At 54.6% G+C, this 17,554-nt stretch overlaps 1 protein-coding gene across 1 annotated transcript in view; it reads left to right on the forward strand.

Moving 5' to 3' along the window:
• LOC108643112 (hydrocephalus-inducing protein-like) overlaps nucleotides 1–17,554 on the forward strand; it is a gene marked incomplete at its 5' end in the record, with an annotated part of 58,869 nt that overhangs the window by 16,257 nt on the left and 25,058 nt on the right. Inside the window, 20 exon segments of the mRNA XM_029958806.1 lie at nucleotides 2,800–3,113; nucleotides 3,775–4,165; nucleotides 4,654–4,752; nucleotides 5,342–5,551; nucleotides 6,406–6,543; nucleotides 7,573–7,750; nucleotides 8,269–8,399; nucleotides 9,058–9,191; nucleotides 10,087–10,223; nucleotides 10,860–10,981; nucleotides 11,069–11,260; nucleotides 11,657–11,806; nucleotides 12,856–13,095; nucleotides 13,370–13,541; nucleotides 14,002–14,169; nucleotides 14,462–14,635; nucleotides 15,732–15,880; nucleotides 16,311–16,457; nucleotides 16,750–16,846; nucleotides 16,849–17,062. Of these exon segments, the coding sequence (XP_029814666.1) occupies nucleotides 2,800–3,113; nucleotides 3,775–4,165; nucleotides 4,654–4,752; nucleotides 5,342–5,551; nucleotides 6,406–6,543; nucleotides 7,573–7,750; nucleotides 8,269–8,399; nucleotides 9,058–9,191; nucleotides 10,087–10,223; nucleotides 10,860–10,981; nucleotides 11,069–11,260; nucleotides 11,657–11,806; nucleotides 12,856–13,095; nucleotides 13,370–13,541; nucleotides 14,002–14,169; nucleotides 14,462–14,635; nucleotides 15,732–15,880; nucleotides 16,311–16,457; nucleotides 16,750–16,846; nucleotides 16,849–17,062 (3,557 nt within the window).

The raw sequence follows: 17,554 nt of genomic DNA on the forward strand, positions 1-17,554 counted from the left end.
AAAAAACACTGTCCAAGGTTGTCCCAGTCGACACCTAATTTACCAAATACGCTGTGTCGTAGGTGCGGGAAAGGACGGCATTGGACCTCCAGTTGCCGGTCCCTTACCAACATCAGTGGTGAACCTCTCCCTCCGTGCCGTTCACCTCGGTTACAAAAACGGGTAACCTTCTCGTCAATGCCGGACCTCCGGTCGGGTGAGTGTGGGCCGTCGGGAAACGGGGAGCTGAGCGCTCGGGGGAGCGCGATGATACCAAATGCCCCCCATGTGCGCTCCATTCTGCGCCAGGCATCACGCCCAGCTACCCCGTGACTCGGCGGCCGCTCCCTGACCCGGTTCCGGTGGCGAGACAATGCGTTCCACTCCCCTGGGTGATCCTGTCTGTCGTGCACCCCTCCCTTCACTTGAGTTCTTACGAACAGCTCGCCAGGGTTGAGCCGTCGAAAGCAGTTAACCCTGATGCTACTTACCTAATTACCTCTCACTTTTCGGCAGTGGATAAGGGAGTAATAGTAGTGCCCTCTCTCCTGACTGGACTTGCGAATAATAACATCGCTGTTTGTTTGTGTGTTCATACCCCCCCCGTACAGCTAGAGGAACATTTTCCCGTGGCCAAGATGATCTCCATGGATGACTTGCTGTGTGTGCTGTCTGTTGACGAGGAGCAAAGAAGAGAGAACAACAAAGAAGTTTTGTGGTCAACCACTGTTGAATCTTCTCGCCCTCTGTTAACTTGTCTAATTTACTATTCACAGCCCAGACGCCCGCAGCGAGTTAAAGTGGAAGGTCTCTTGGACACGGGAGCAGACGTGACCATAATCGCCTCTAAAGACTGGCCGCACGGGTGGCCCGCACAAACGGCCTATGTACAAGTTAGCGGTGTGGGGGGGACGCAATATCCAGTCCGGAGTAAAGAGGTACTAACAGTCTATGGACCGGAGGGCAGACCAGCGTCCCTCCAACCTTACATTCTAAACATTCCAATTACATTGTGGGGACGGGACGCGATGGGGCAGTGGGAACTCTCATTGAGAACCCTGTCCCCAGAACAAAATTTTTAGGAGGGGTCACTGAAGTGAAGCAGCTCCCCAAACTGAGCTGGAAAACTGATGTGCCAGTTTGGGTTGATCAGTGGCCCCTACCTCGTAAAAAGCTGCAAATTCTCAACGACTTGGTAAATCAAGAATTGGCCAAAGGACACCTGGAGTCTTCCACCAGTCCCTGGAACACTCCAGTGTTTGTCATTCAAAAAGCCTCAGGTTCCTGGAGATTTCTTCAAGACCTGAGAAAAGTAAATGAAGTCCTAGAGCCAATGGGAGCCCTCCAGCAGGGAATGCCATCACCATCTATGCTCCCTGCTGAATGGCCCCTAGTGGTCATTGATATTAAGGACTGCTTTTTTCAAATTTATTTAGATTCGGCTGATTCGGCTCGATTTGCTTTTTCTGTCCCTGCCATCAACGCTTGCGAACCCCACCGCAGGTTCCAGTGGAAGGTGCTTCCCCAGGGGATGAAAAATTCCCCAACACTCTGCCAAATGTTTGTAGCAGAAGTGTTGCGTCCAATTCGGCAACAGCATCCACAATCAATCATCTTCCATTATATGGATGATGTTTTGATTTGTGCCAAATCTCAATTGGCTGTAAACGAGACGTTAAATTCAACCATCCTGGCTCTAAAAGATAACGGATTAGAGATATCCCCTGAAAAAGTTCAAAGGGAATCACCTTGGAGGTACCTTGGACTCAAAATCACAGAAAAAACCATTCGGCCTCAAGCAGTAGAAATTAACAAAAGAGTCCAAACATTGAATGACCTCCAAAAGCTACTGGGTGCGATCAATTGGATCCGACCTGTGCTGGGGATCACAACCGGAGATCTGCACCCACTGTTTGAGCTGCTTCGTGGAGACGCTGACCTGTCCTCCCCCCGCCATCTAACACCAGAGGCGATTGAAACCTTATCCATTGTCGAAAAGAAAATAGAAAAAAGACAGTCATATAGGAGGATGGAGGGACTGCCATCCTCCTTAATAATTATCAGAGAGGAGAGACAACCCCTTGGCCTTCTAGGCCAATTCACCGATGGTCAAAAAGACTTCTGTCTGTGGGAGTGGATGTTCCTCCCGCATCAATTCAGTAAGACGATCACCACCGTCTCTGAAATGATTAGCAAAATAGTATTCAAAGGCCGCACTAGATGTTTAGAGCTCAGCGGTGAGGAACCAGATTTTATCTACCTTCCGCTGACCTCTGAACATCTAGACCAACTGCTGCAAACCTCCATTGATTTCCAAATTGCCATCGGAAGCTACCCGGGAGAAATTCGGTTACATCTCCCGGCGTGTCCATTTATCCAAAGATTAATTCAAATTCCGTTAAAATTAAAAATTGTTCAATCAGAATTACCTATAAAAAATGCCAAAACAATATTTACCGATGGCTCTGGGAGAACTGGTAATGCAGTAATAATTTGGCGACAAAATGACGATTGGCAGTATGATATACATAAAGTAGAAGGTTCTCCCCAAATCGTGGAGCTTTCAGCAGTTGTGCGAGCTTTCCAAATTTTCAGTGGTGAACCGATTAATATTGTCTCAGATTCGGCCTACGTTGTTGGTGTTGGCCTGAGAATCCCCCACCGGAGTGTGGTGCTTGCAGTCAGAGCCTCCCTTGTAAAGAACTGAAGGGTGGACTGGGAAGGCCGTGCTGGGGTCACACTTGGAGCGTTTACGGTTTTGTGCTGTCAGACCTTGGGACTTCATCGTGTGGGTGACTGACACTCCTTGTCTCCTTGCAGCCTGTGAAGATGGAGGCAGGGCAGGAACTTCATCTCTCCATCGGCTTTAACCCAGCCTATGAAAAGGATCCGATCAGCTGGGTAGCAGAGAAGACTATGAAGATCCAGCTGGTGGAACATCCTCATGAGGAAGAGATCACCGTTCGGGGAGAGGTCTACTTCCCGAATCTCCGTATCCCGACCAAAGCGCTGGACTTCGGTTGCATCGCGAATGGCGCAAAACAAGTGCGTTCCCTGGAGATGACCAACTGCAGCCCAATTCCTGCCCACTACCACTGGTCATTCCGGGTGAAAAGCAAGGAGTACCTGACAGGGTATGTGCACCTTTGCCCTCTCCTGGAAGCTCTGGTGTCCTGTTTGTACTTTGCAAAGACCAAAGCTGTTTGCCTGGCATCTGACAAACTGCTTTTGACTTTCCCTTGTGGAAATAACACCGACCAGCCGTGCTCAGGCTGGATGCTCAGGGAATAGGCGTTTTCCATGAGTTTGGTGCTGCTGTAGTCCCCCTCCTGGTTTCCTCTGGGAAGGAAAGCTGGTAGGGAAATCTGCTTTCTCAGACCTCTGTGGCGTGAGGCAGTGACCACCTTGGTGAAGGGCTCCTAGTCCCGCCTCCACAGTGCTGGTGGAGGCACTTTCACAGCCCTTTGGCCCCTCTGCTTTGGGATGGGTCCTCTCTGCGAGCAGAGAAACTGCTCTCTGCTCCTTGCTACCTTCTCTGCATTCCCAGCCTTGGCCTGGAAGTGCTGGAGGATGCCCAGAAAGTCCCAAATTACGTCACAGAAAGAGCTAGTTAGCACCTGAGCTGATGCTGAACATCTTGCTACCTTCCCCTTCCTTCTCCTTTTCTGAGACACCCCCTTTCTGAGCTCATCACACCTGCACCCACCCAGGGGCTGCATCCTGACGAGGAATTGCTCGTGCAGGTGTCCCTCCCTCCCACTGCAGGTCCGCGATCATGGTTATGTTGTTTTCCAGGTTCATACCTTCCCCACCTAGATTCAGACCCCAACCACAAATGGCCAGGTTCGGCTGTGTTGAGTGTGGGCGTTATTCAAGGAGGTACTTCAGGCCTGGAAGTGTGCGGGAGCCAGCCAAAGCCCCGGAAGCAGCACAGGACTCTTCCCAACAATCATCACATTCAGCAAACTGCCTGGAAACAGAACAGAATTCTTCCCAAGAGTCATCAGATTCAGAGAACTCCCTGGAAACAGAATGGGATTCTTCTGAAGAGTCATCGGATTCAGAGGGCTCCCTGGAAACAGAGGACGATTCTCCTGAACAGTCACCACATCCAGAGAACTCTCTGGAAACAAAGCAGGACTCTTCCCAAAAGTCATCACATTCAGAGGCCTCCCCGGAAGCAAAGGTGGGTTTTCTTGTGCACCTGCCACTTGTGTTGCCTCCCCCAGCTTGCCACCAAAAAGCCGTGCTCATGCTGACCTCCCCTTTTGCTGCCCTGCTGTTCTGTGCCCTGAGAGTGGGCTGGGCAGCAGGGCCAGTGGCTGGACATGGGGTGTCTGGGGAGGGAGAAATAGGATACTTTTCTTTGAAGAAGCCCACTCTGATCCTACAGACCTATGCTGAGTTGGGGATTTTTTGGCTTGTTTTCTTTACAATGTAAAATGAGGCTTTTCTGCATCATGATGAGAAGGCTCCCAGTTTCCTTCCTGTAGCAAACCGTGCCAAATCCTGATCTCCATGTACCCCCTTCCCAACCCAGCTAGAGCACCCGTTTTCAGGTCTCTGCCTTCACCCATGAGCCGGCATTGCAGTGACGGCCCCAGAGCTGCCCTTTATAGAGTGAGACTTGGCAAGGTGGCTGTGTCCTGGAATGGAAAGTGCCTTGTCTTCCAGGTGCCACCATCCACTGCTGCAGGGCCTCGGAGCTCAGTGGAGACGAAGGGGTCTGGGCAGTCGGCGGAGGCAGAGGCCCCTGGCTTCAGAGCGGAGGAGGTGAGTGGGAATCTCTCTCGCTTGCACGTTTTCAGCGTGGCAAGCAGGTCTGTTGCCCCCAGAGCTACAGAACTCCCTCTGCAGCACCCAGGGAGGGCATTGCTCCCCTGGTACCTCATCAGGTGCTCAACAGGATATTTTTCAGGAGCTTTTGGTGTAGCACCTTGAGAGAGCAGCATGTAAGTCAGAGAGAGAGGGAAAAGCCTCAGGAGTCAGATGAGCTGGGCTGGAGTCTTCCCCTCAGCTCCAAGAGCTCTCACCTCTGAGTCTCCTGCTTTTCTGAAGGCAGTAAAAACCGGTTTTAAAGGCAAGTTCTGCAGCAGAGAGAATGTCTTGCTGCCAGGAGACATCCCAGTTTACTTTAATGTCTGGTATTAATTAATGCATTGAGCAGTGAGTATGGCAGAAGACTTTGGCCATGCTCCCTCCACTGGTCATTGGCATGGAGGCAGGATGAGATTAGGATGCTTCTGGCTGGTGTTTGAGGAATAGGCCCCTCCAGCTACGGTTGTGCTTTGCTCCAAGCCACGGCTGCTCTTCTGCACCCATTTCCACGCTCAACGACTCGATCCCTCCTCCCCTCCTGCAGGTTTTTGGTGTCCAGCCGGTGTCCGGTGTGCTGCAGCCGGGCAAGAGCCAGCAGGTGCCCTTCACCTTCTTTGGCCATGCCAACATCATCGCCCGTGTCACAGCGCTGTGCCGGGTGGAGGGAGGCCCGACCTACGAGGTGGAGCTGAGGGGAGAGACTTCGGTCCTCACCTACCACCTGAGCATCGAGGAGATCAACTGTGGGCTGCAGGTACCACCCCTTCTCCTGGCAGAGCTGCTGCCTTGGGACCATCACCAGCAGGTTGCTGCCCAGCCCGGCCCAGGGCTCCCTCCCCTTCCCAGCTCCTTTGTTGGCTCTGGGGCTTGGAAGCACAACCTTGGAGGGATTTGTCTGGCATCCAGACTGCTTTGCAATGGCTGTCTCCACCCCCCTCTAGAATGTTGGGAATTCCTTCTCTTCAGGGTGCCTAATGCTGCCTCCTGGAGCAAGCAGGATCCCAGTGGGGATGTCCAGAGGGACACGTCCCTGAGACATCCCTCTGCTGATCCACTCCTAAAGCCTGAGCTCCAGTGAGATGCTCTTGTTTAATGCTCTTGCTTAATCCACAAAATAACCCGGTTGGGCTTCCAGTCACTGCAGTTGGAGAGAATGTCCCAGAATAATCCCCACTTTCCTACTTCTCAGTTAAAAGTCCACAGGTCTTTCCAGCTGCTGTCCCTGTCTTGGTGCCCCGTCTGTCTCCCTTTTGGCTGGTGTGTTGCTTGCCAGTATTTGCATGCAGGCGCCTTTTCTTCTGGAAAGCCTCGATGCCACCTCCTTTGTTTCTCCTGGCTGTTGGTGACCCCTCAGAGTGCAGAGGGCCCGTGTCCCCTGCTTCATTTCTTATTGGCCCTCCCATGGTTGTTCCTGCCCCTCTGCGTGCTGCCAGAACTCTGTTCCTGTGCAGGTCCCTGTGCCTGGGGGTTCCCCACGTTCCCAAGTGCCCGTAGCTCGTTCCCAGTCCCTGCTCCTGTGGTGTGTCTGCTTTCAACCCCATGAAAGAGGAAATAGATTCTCAGCAGCAGGCCTGTGTCTGTAACTTCCCACTCCTCTGTCCTCTCCAGCTCTTTAACGAAGTCACCAGAGCCGAGGTCACCCTGCGGAACGACGGGAAGGTCGGATTCACCTACGTGGTGCAGAGCCCCAGCACTGGCACTGCAGACAAGCCTCTGCCTGGTGTGCTCATGGTCCTGCCCAGCACAGTGAGTGGCACAATTGACTGACCCAGCCCTGTGTCAGGTGGCCAAGGAGAGGGTTAAAGAGAAAAAAGGGGGGCAAATAAAACCAAACCCAGCCATAAGAAGAGACCGGGCTGTAAGCAATTGCTGCTGGGGGCAGAGAAGGTCAAGCAAGTGCCATCCTAACAGACTGCCCCGTGGCCTTGGCTGGCAAGTGGCTCTGCCATCCCAGGGCAGCCACCGGTGGGAGGCACGAGCACTTTGGTCACTCCTTGGCCCCCGACTGCTGAGCTCTGTGGCTGTGCTGGCACTGAGGCTCTTCTGAGGGTCACCTTACCCCAGCTGTGGGATCAGACAGGACTAAGCAGCACTTACATATTCCTTGCTTGGGCTTGAAGCTGCTCTGCCAGAAAGTGTCACAACCCCTGTGCTGGTCCTTCCCTCCCCCCAGCTGTGCTGCTCTGGAGCAGCTTTGTGGGGCAGTGAGGGGGCCAGGGAGGAGCAGGGCTGGAAGAGCCAAGAGAGGAATTTGGAGCATCCCACCACTGTCCCAGCTTCTCAGTGCTGCCTGGATGTCTTTGAGGTGAAGCAGTGTTCCTGTCTTTGTCCCTCTTTGCCATGGGAAGAGGAAGCCGATTGGCTTTCCCATTTCTTCCTGCCTGTCTCCTACAAGGGGTGGCAGGAGCTGCTGGCCGGGCTGAGAGTGTGGGCGCTTCGCTCCTCTTCCCCAGTGGTGGCAAAAGAGCTCTCACCTGTTCAGCCTGGCTCTCGCTGGCAGAGGGCAAACCCCGTTAGCAGCAGAGCCGTGCTCACGCTGAGCACAGGGCAGGCTCTGCTGGGGGTGCAGCCTTAGGAGCCCTGGGAAGGACACACTGCACCCTCTGCACCCTCGCCTTGGAGGCTTGGGCTTTTGGGCACCAGGAAGGTAGAAGGTGATGTGGTCTGACATTTTTTTCCAGAGAGAAACTATCTTCTCAGCCTGTCTGTGGCCTGAGCCTTCCTCCATCACACCCTCTTTGATGCATTGCCTCCCTCTTCTCCTGTCCCTTGCAGGCTTCCATTGAACCTGGCAAGGAGCAGGTGCTGAAGCTCTATTACCTGCCAGGAGTGCCAGGAGTCTTCTGCAGGACTTTCCAGGTTCAAGTGGGTCACCTGAAACCGGTAGAAATCTCCCTGAAAGGAGAGGCGATCTTTGCTGGGATCTGTCTGGACCTGCCCTGGAGCATCAGAGGTGAGCACTGCCCGTCTGCTCCCCAGCAAAGTCCCCACTGGGGTTTTCCTGGCTGCCCAGAGGGCAGCTCACACCCATCTCCACCAAGCCTGGAGGTTGCAGGGCTGCCAGACCAACACTCACCCCTCTGGTTGCTTCCTGAGTCTTGAGCAGACAAGCACATGGAGGCTTTGTCCAAGTAACCATCCTGCAGCTCTTGCCAGCACTTCCGTCAGAGGCCTGGAAAGATGGCTAGACAGAAAAGCTTGGGAAAGCTGTAAGAGAGACTGGCAGGGCTTTTGGCAGGGATGGATTTGCATGACACTGCAGGGGATGAGATGCTCCTCTGTGGGGAGGAAGATGGGTGGGAGTGAACGTGAGGATTCAGAGATGAGCAGCAGCATCCACTTTCCAGAGGTGGCTTTCCATTGATGGGTTGTTTCTGGGAGAGACCAGCATTCGGGGGAGTGGGACTTCTCAGCTTCAATGGCATTGGCACTGCACCCACACTTCTATTTGTGAATGTTTTCTTCCTTCAGGAAGTGAAAAATACGAGAGGCTACTGAAACAGGCAAAAGAAAAGCTGAAAAAAGACAAGCAGGACAAGAAAGTAAGTGTTTGGAGGAAGGCTCAAATCAGGAAGCGACACGCGAAGGGCCCTGGCATTGTGGTAGGAACAGCTGCAGTCCCATTTGGCACATGCCACCCTCCCCATGTCACTTGAGGCCCTGGCACCCCACAACACCCCACAACAGCTTCTCAGTGCCCTGCTGGCACTTGGCACCTCCCTGCCCACACCTGACCACAAACATTCATCAGCTCAGCGTTGCCCCACCTCTGGTCGTGGTCTCTCCTGGAGATGTACCAAGCTTCCTGGCTACTCCCCTTGCTGGGGAGTTTGTTGCTCCCAAATCAAGCCCTAGCAGGTTTACAGACCTTAGGAACAGCAGCCTGACTGTGCCCTGGGACTGTGCTGGCAGTACTCAACTCCAAGAGGCAGCAGCTTGGACGGGGTTCCCTTTTCAAGACAGCTTTTGTCCAAGCTGCTTTGGCACTGGTTGGGGACAGGCAAATACTTGAAGCTCTGGAAGGCTGCTAGCTTGTCTGTCTGGCCAGATCAGCTTTTCTAGCAGTGGGTGGGAAGGCACAGATGCTGCAGTTATTTCCCTGGAGAGAAGGTCCTGGCTAGGAGAGCAGAATGTGACACTGAGCAGCCAGGAGGACCCCATTCCCCCTTTCAACAAGAGCAGGGTGGGATCCTCTTTAGATACAAGCCTGGGCCTTGGGAAGGGCCTTTGCTAACCAGCCACTGCCTTCCCTTCCCTCAGGCAAACACTTGGCTGAGGATGGAGATGGAGCAGATGCTGATAAAGGAGAATGCTCTGGAGCTGCAGCCAACCCTCATCTCCCGCCCCCCAGAGGACACTGTCTTTAACAAGAGCATTCCTCAGAAGCTTGTCAAGTGAGTAGGGACTCCTGTTCCCTCTCTGCAGGTGCCCTGAGGGCAACAGCCAGCAGTGTCCCCTGCTCCTGAGAGCTCCTTGTGCATGCAGAGCTGGCAACAGTGGGCACTTCAGATTGGGTCTGATCCCAGTAGTTGTGGCAGCAATAGCTCGTGAGCAGCTGACTGTCCTCCCTTCCCCAGCGCCGCGCTGAGCTTTGGAGCTGCTCAGCTCCCCACAGGTGCAAGGTCCTGTTCTTAGAGCTGCGAGGGCCCAGTGCAGACCATCAAGCCCTTCCAGACAGCACAGACACTGTCCCTGCTGACCAGCTCGGAAAGAGAACTCCAAGCTGCTCTCTTGGTTCTGACTGACAGAGCCCCCTAAGCAAAAGGTGGCTTTGATGCTGGTGGGCTGGCAGGGCTTATCTGGGTAACTTGGTCCTTCCCTTTGCTCCTTCATGATGCTGCCTGGGCATGGGAGGCTCCAGTTCAGGAAGAAGATGCTTTGCAAAACAGATCCTTCATGTGAGCAGCGAAGTTTTCCTGTGCAAATCTTATTCCAAGGCTCGGAAGCAATTTCAGGCTTGGGCTGTGCACCAGGAGAAGCGTTTTCACTGAGACCACTGGAGGTCCAATGGATTTACCTACACGGCTTTTTGTAGCAGAGGAGCTGTGACCAGAGTCCATTGAAAACTAATTTTATTTTCGGGTCCCATTGGAAGCTGATGAAACCTAGGACCTGCACTCCCCATAACTTCCCAAAGTCATTCCCAGGTGGTCAGGCCTTGGGTTTTGTAGGCTTGAGTTGAGTTTTTACAGCAGTGAGTACAGAAATGTCCACTTTATTTGAATCTTCCATCTACTTGAACGTGTGGCCATGCTGTTGTTTAAGGACTGTCCTTACTCCTCCTTCCAGAGTTGAGCTGCCCGAGTACATCCTGGACATGGGCACTGTTGTTCAGGGTTACAGTAAAAGCTGCACTGTGAAGATCACCAACACCTGGAGGTACCCAGTGGCCGTCCAGGCCAATGAACGTGCCCTGCGTGACACAGGTAACCAGTGCTGGAGAGGCTTCCCGTGGGCTGCAGGGAGCTGTCTCAGACAGATTGGCTTAAGCCACTGCACATGGGGAGGTTTTTTGAGCTTCTTCCTCCCAGTGCCCCTGCTGGGAGCTTCAGGGCCAGAATTCTCCTGGCCAGCCGTGCCCAGGGACCTGGCCTGCCTGGGGCTGCCCTGATGCTTCCCTGCAGGGGCCTGATGGGCTGATTACCCTCCTCACCTGCCAGCATCTTCTGCCTTCAGTTCCCATCAGCATCAAGTTTCTTTGGGCGCTCTGGGGGTGTTGCAGACAGATGGGATCTGTTGTGGTTGGAAAGTGCTTTGTCTGGAGTTCACGCTGTCACAGCTCTTGTGTTCGGCCTTTATTGAGGAAACAGCCTGTTTGATCCTCTGGTGGATCAAAGTAGGCTTCCAAAAGAGGCCTGGAGGCAAATCTGCACTTCCATCACAGAGTGGCTCGCTGTGTCTGAGGGCTGCTCAGGTGTCTCCTCTAAGTTTCTGTCCTGGGAACAGCACAGCGTGGGGTTTTTCCCAGGGCTCCCAGCAGGGCTCTCGTATGGCCTTAACATGCTTATGACACATTTTGTGTTGCTTGTGTATCTCAGCTGCTTTGTTTTCATCTGTTCAAGGTTTCAGCATATACCTGGAGCCCGTGGAGTTCCTGATCTACGGCACCAGCAAACGGTTTCAAGTGAACTTTGCAAGTGCCAACCTGCCCATGGGAAAGGTGGATGTGCTCCTGCCCATCAAGGTACCGCAGCTTTTGGGGCAGGCAGCAGGCTGGGCACAGCAGCACGTGTCGCCTGGACTCTCAGCTGAACTCTCTGTCTTTCTCCAGGTAGAGAAAGGCCCCACACTGCACATCCGCCTCCGTGCCACTGTGATTCAGCTGCTGCTCAGCCTCTCCAGGAACAGACTCCAGTTCCCCGATGTCCAGGTTGGGCAGTGCTGGTGTGAAACAGTCCGGCTTTACAACTGGTTCAGCGCGCCCTGTGAATGGTTCCTCACTGTCAACAAACCTGCCAAGAAGGTAAAGCACAGGGAAATGTAACACGGAATGTTGGGTTTTCTTTGCACCTCCTGCCTTTTCTGTGCCTGTGGCTGCCTGAGCACTTGGGCTACAGCGTGTTTGAGGAAGCTTTTGAGGGTCCAGATCAAGGCTGCTTTGCCTGGACCTGTTCCATTGGCTGATGCTTTGCTTCCCTGCCATCCTCACCCATTCCTCCTCCTCCTCTGAGGACAGGGCGGTGGCTCCCCATCTGCTTGCCCTGCCTGCAGGTTGTCCCTCCAGTTCTAGACCGTGGGGGCCACGCCGGGTTTGCTGTGGGTGCTCTCAGCACCGGGACAGGATCTCGGAGCACTCCAGGAACCGAGGCTCTGTCCTCTCAGACCGAGGAGACCTCACACGACTGGTTTCTGTGCTCAGGTGGACAAACGTTTGACACCGGCCGTGCGTCAGAAGGAGCTCCAGGCTGCGAAGGATGATTCCCGTGTCTTTCAGTGGAAGGCCCGGGAGGGAACCCTCTATGGTAGAGAGTGGTGTGACCTGCAGATCCAGTTTTCCCCCCTGGAAGAGGTGAGATTGGCAGCTGTCGCCCCAGGAGCTCTGTCAGGGCAGGGTGGTAAGGAGAGCCCAACACAGGGAGTGGCAGATGAGCTCTTCCTCCACGAGCAGCTTTCTGGAAGCCCTGCACTCACTGGGCCTCAGTTTCCCCTGCAGCACACCCTTCTGAGAGGCGCCTTGAAATCCTCCCAGGGAACATCAGGGCACTGTGCTGTGGCTGCCTCTCTGCCCATGGGGGAGATCTGCCTGACTGCCTCGTCCTCCCCCTTGCCTGGTTGTATTTGCAGCCTGCGACGCTGGGTGCAGAGCAGCTGGCACAGTCACAGGGCATCAACCTGGAAGGGCCAATGCTGGCTCATCCTGCTGCTGGCACCAACAGACAAAACAGCCACCAGACACCTTCCTGGGCACGGCAGGACAGTCACCTGGAGTGGTGTGCTGCCAGCAGTCCCTGGGGCTCTGGCCCAGCCTGCCTGCACATTGCCGTGCAGCTGGGGAGTCGACTTCAAGGATGGAGCATTCCCAAAAGCCCTTTGCATGTGGCCACTGGGACTTGGAAACTGACAGGGTGTAACAGGAGGGACACAAGTGCTTCCGTGCCCAAGAACAGTCCCAGGGATCTTTTCATTGCTCGACGGATGTAACCAACCATCTCGTGTCAGGCTTTGACCAGAGCCAAACACTGAGCAGAGAAGACGACCTTTATTTCTAGCCAGCCAGAGCTCATCTGCCTCTCTCATGGAGCTGGTGTTTGCCTGATGCAGCAGTACCAGGACTGAGGGCCCTTCTCGTCTGCTCCTCCATGACTAGGGGAGAACATCTGATAATCCATTTTACATCCACTTCATACCCAAATACCCAGTTACACTGCACACCAGGATTTGTCCCAGTTACTCCGAGCCAAAGACACAGATGCTGTAGGCCCTACCATAAGTAAAGATCTGGGTTTCCGTTCCCCCTGGAGGGACTGATAACACCCCTGACCTTTGAGCAAGGCTTGTATTTGGGGTCCTGTCACCTAGGACTTCATGGACAAGTTCTCGGCACTTTTCTCTTTTCAGAAGTCCTACAAAACCGAGCTGAAGATCAACGTTCGTGGGAACAGCCAGCTCCTCGTGCTGCACATCTCAGGACAGGGTCTGGAGCCACGGCTGGAGTTCAGCCCCACGGAGATCAAGCTGGGAGCGGTGCTTCCGTGCGGCCCTGAGCTGGAGAGGACAGTGGTGGTGAAGAACCCCTGCGAGTTCCCCACTGAATTTTACTCCCTGGAGTTTGACGAGGAGTACCGTGAGGAGGAGAAGGTGAGAGGGAAGGTCTGGTCCCCATGTGTGTGCTCCCCAAGCTGTGCAGCACTCCAGCCTTCCCAGGCTTGTGCCAGGGAGATGGAGGCAATCTCCAGGGCAAAGCCTGGTGGCACTTTGAGGTGAGCCATCCCTGCTGGCAGTCTGTGGAGGGGCTTGGATAAGCCTGTGTTGTTGGGAGGAAGGAAGGAGGGAGAAGATGGGCTGAGTCTGTTGGTATGATGGAGGTTGATAAAGGAATCTTGTGGATGGTTTCTCTTCCCCACACGCACAGATCCTGCGGACGCTGGAGGAGTTTGGAGACCGGACGGCCGTGGTGATGCCTCCACGCGCTGTGGGTGAGAAGCTGCCCCCAGAGGTGCTGGAATATTATGAAAAATGGAAGAAGATGGAGGCTCTGGGTCAAGAGATGTTCAAGCGCAAGGAAGAATCAGGCGAGGACAATGGTAAGGCTTTGGCATTGGCTGTTCTGACTGGGGACATAGCAGGGAGCCCAGCCCACACAGCCCGAGCTCTCTGTCACTTTGTTCTCCATGCAAAGCCCATGCTTTTAGCAGCCATCTGACCTCCTGCCTGGTGGAGGAATTCCTGGGTGAAGGGCTGTGGCATCCTCTGCCAACCTGGAGTGTAGCCAAAGCCAGCTCCTATCTGCCTGCCACAGACTGGGGAAGTAGTCAGGATATCCCCTTGCGTCCCTTAGCCACAAAGAGTAGCATCAGATGAGCTCTTCAGCCAGTAGAACCAGGTCTAATATCACTGGCTCTTTTCTATTTGCTCCTTCCCAGCAACAAAAGCACAAGCTCCCGTTGCTTTCGGCCGTCTCCTTTCCTGGGATCGGAGGGGATAGGGAGGATGATCAGGATCCAAGGTAGGCAGGAGGCTGACTTTTCTGCTGGTTCTGCACAGCAGCACTTCAAGAGAGCATCAGGTTGTTGAAGGACATGGTGGACGAGTGTGACAGGCCCATCCGTCAGGCCGTCAGGCGCTACCTCGACACCAATCCCGTTGGAGAAGAGCTCAAAGCCCAAATGCCCAGAGGGATTGCCATCATCGTCTATGGGACCCCGCGGACAGGTACGGGAGCCACAGCCCTGGGCTGCAAGGAGAGGGGGAAGCAGGAGAAATGCATCCTGGTGGAGCGTGGTGCCTGAGACAAAGTCCTCAGCTGCATTACGAGGTGGAGATGACCCACCTGGGGCTGGAGTTCAGTGCTCGTAACCGTGCTCAAGCTGCCTCCCTCGTGGTCTCCCCTAGAAGGGCACTTGCTTTCCCACCGTCCTTGAAAGCCGTTTGTGAGTTTCCAGAGGCTGTCCCTGAAAATGCCTCCCGTGCAGGTGTCACCAAGCAGTCTTCCTCTCTCTCTCAGGAAAGACAAGGGCGGCGGCCGCCCTGTCCAAGTATTACAGTGCCGCCTGCTTGTCCCTGGCCGAGGTGGGGACAGAAGCCATGTCGGACGAGCGCAGCTCGGCGGGGCGCCGTGCCCGGGAGCTGTGCGTCGAGGCTGCCCGTCAGCAAAGAGCCAGGAGGGAACAGATGCCGGGTAAGGAGAAACGCTGCACCCAGAGCATGCTTAGGAAACCACCACGACCGTCCACTTCTGCTTGCTCAGAGAAATGGTTTGGCAGCCCTCGGCTCTCTTAGGGAACATGGGTGCTGTGCATCTCTGGCTAGTTTGGAAACAGAAAGCTCGATTTGAAGGGCTCCCACAGGGGCACTTTTACTGCCATTCTTGGCACATATTCCTTTTTCTAGGGGTGGTGAAGCACACCTGTCTCTTTCTCTGAATTTTTTCTATTTCCTCAAAGCTGAATCCAGCTTGCTGCTCATGGGCAGCAGGCAGAACCATTGCCCACCTTCAGAAGGAAAAAGCCCTCTGAAGTGGCTCATTAAGCACAAGACAGCTATGAGTGTGGCTTTGCAAATGTGAGAGGAAGGGAAGAATAAGCTCCTAGAGGAGTTTCCAATGAGAAACATGCTGTAGATGAGCTCTTTTCTCCAGAGATTTTCCTATGCCCACTGTTGGCTCATGCAGCTTGTGCACGCTGTGCTGTTCTCCAGATCAGACTGGAGACTTTCAGGAAACTTTGCTGGCAGTTGGTGCCCTGAGCTCTGCAGGGTGAGGGCAGACCTGCTTAGTGTGGGGAGAAGTTTTGCATTGCTTTGCTTTGAACCTGGTTGGGTTCAGAGCTGGTGGAAGGAAGAAGGGTGTGGATCCCAGCTGGGGTTTTCCCACACGGAGGATTTAGCTCCAGCAGAGGCGGGTGATGCAGCTGGGGCAGGGCTGCATGTTACAGTCTCCATGTGAAAATGCAGGATGGGTGCAAGGTATGGAAACAATGGTCCTGGAGGGCAAATCTTTGGCTTGATCCGTAGGGGAACTACTGTGCTAGCAGTGTCACCTGCGTGCACGTTTGTTAGGAGGGGCCTAGGGCTGGCTTTAAAATCCAGTCTGGGCTGGTGTGCTGTGTCCTGCTGATAAGCAGGGAAGGAGCTGCTTCTGGGAAGCAGTGCTGCCAGTGCCCAGCAGGCTGGGGGACAAGTGCCATGTCCCTTCCAGGGGCAAGGCTGTGCCCATTGGGGTGGAAGGTGCCTGCTCGCTCCTCACAGCCCTGCTGAGCCATCTGTCCCCTCTGCAGGTAAAAAGGGTGCTGAGGCCAAGAAAACCCAGCCCAGCCCTGGGGACAAAGCCAGCCAGAAGACCCTCAGTGCTGGACACCAGAGCGCTTCAGCAACCAAGGATAAGGCATCTGACAAACCCCAGGCAAGATTTTCAGTGCCCTCCAAGGTGAATCATGATCTGCACTGGTTAATGCCTGGGACCTTCCTGTTGCCATTGAGATGGGAAGGGGCTGCTTACAGTGGAGGCTCCCTGTCACCAAGGGCCTGGTGCAAGGTCTACAGTGCCAAGGGCCAGCTGGGCATGGCTTGGGGTGGGAATGTGCTCTGGCAGAAAAGCACCATTGGTTCTTAATGGTTTGTGGGCAAAGTGCATTCCTGGCTGACTTGGCTGCAGGCGGCGAGCAAAGCTGTGGGAGGCTGTGCCGGGGGCTTGCAAGCTTGGGTCTCTGCTGGCCAAGGGACGGGCCCTCCAGGGCCTGCACTGCAGGGTTGCCCTTGTCTCCGCTAGCGAGGAAGCCCAGATGTGAGCCCAGCACTGGGAACTGTCCAGGGCTTTCTGCAGGGGTTTATTTTCCTTACCATGCTCCACATTGCAGATGGCAGCCGTTTCCTGCGCCACCGCTCCTGCACCACAGCGACTGACCATCCTCACCAGGACAGGGAGAAAGGAGGAAAAGAGGAAGTGTTGGAGCTGTGTGCTGCCCGAGGAATTGCTGGTGGAAATCATCTCTGAACGGCTGCAGGTACGTGGCGTGGGGGAAAGGGAGACACTCCTGCTCCAGAGAGACAGGCAGTGAGGTACAGCTCGGAGAGGAGGAGGAGGAGGTCTGTGCCTGCTGCTGGAGGATCCTGTGCCGCATGAGGGATCCTTGGGGGAAGGTGCAGATGCCCTAAGTTGGCAGATCCAAGCTGGTTGTAGCTAATGCACTTGGAATGACAGTGACTGGTGTCCTGAGACATCTGCATTTACTGACCCGCTGCGAGCCCAACGTGTGCGATGGCTGACTCGCTGTTCCTGTTTGTCTCTCCTGGCAGCTGAGTGACTGCTACAAGGGAGAGGTGTTTGATGGCCTGGAGACCCTCTTTGCGAGCAGCCTGGCATCTTCTCTCCTGTGCGTGCTCAAAGCTGTGAATCCTCCCAGCTGACCCAGAGCCCCAAGCTCTGCTCGCAGTCACTGATGGCTTCTCTTGTGGTCTGTGCTGAAGCACGGGAGAAGGAAGAAGCTGCCCGGAGAGAGGAAGAACGTCTCTGGGATGTGGATGTGGACGAGTACGAAGCCCTCTCTGAGAAGCAGACAGCTCTGCTTGATTACAAAATAGAACAAATCAAGCGTGAGCGGAAGGAGAGGTAAGTAAACCTCCTCTGGGTTACTCCTCAGGGTAGTGTCCCTGGAGGGTTTCTCTGCTCCAAGGACCTTGGTTGAGCTCAGAGGGGTTCAAGAGCAAAGGCCAGAAGCAGCACAAGGATGGCCAGGTCCAGGTCCCCAGTTCCCAAGAGAGGAAGGACTTTCCTCTGTTGAGATGAGAACATCATCTCTCCGTTTTAGCCGTGAGCCCTCTGGCTTAGACATGGCCTGAGGGCAGTTGGGCTCTGGGCTTGCCTTGTCACTGCCCACGGAAGTGTCTCGAAGTGCGTGATGTTGGTTCTCATCTTCATCGTCCCCCTTCTTCACCAAACCCGCAGGATTGTGGTGTGGGCTGGTGTGGGACACAGCTGTGCTGGCTTGCTTTAGACCCCAGTCCTGCTCTAGATGAAGTCCTTGCAGTGCTGATGTGTCAGGGCTTTCCTTAGGGTGGAGCACCATCCATAAAAGCTTAAGCTGCCCTTCAGCTGCAGCAG

Source organism: Manacus vitellinus, unplaced genomic scaffold, assembly GCF_001715985.3.
Source record: "Manacus vitellinus isolate BGI_N305 unplaced genomic scaffold, ASM171598v3 ctg7180002434381_pilon, whole genome shotgun sequence".
Taxonomy (NCBI): Eukaryota; Metazoa; Chordata; class Aves; order Passeriformes; family Pipridae; genus Manacus; species Manacus vitellinus.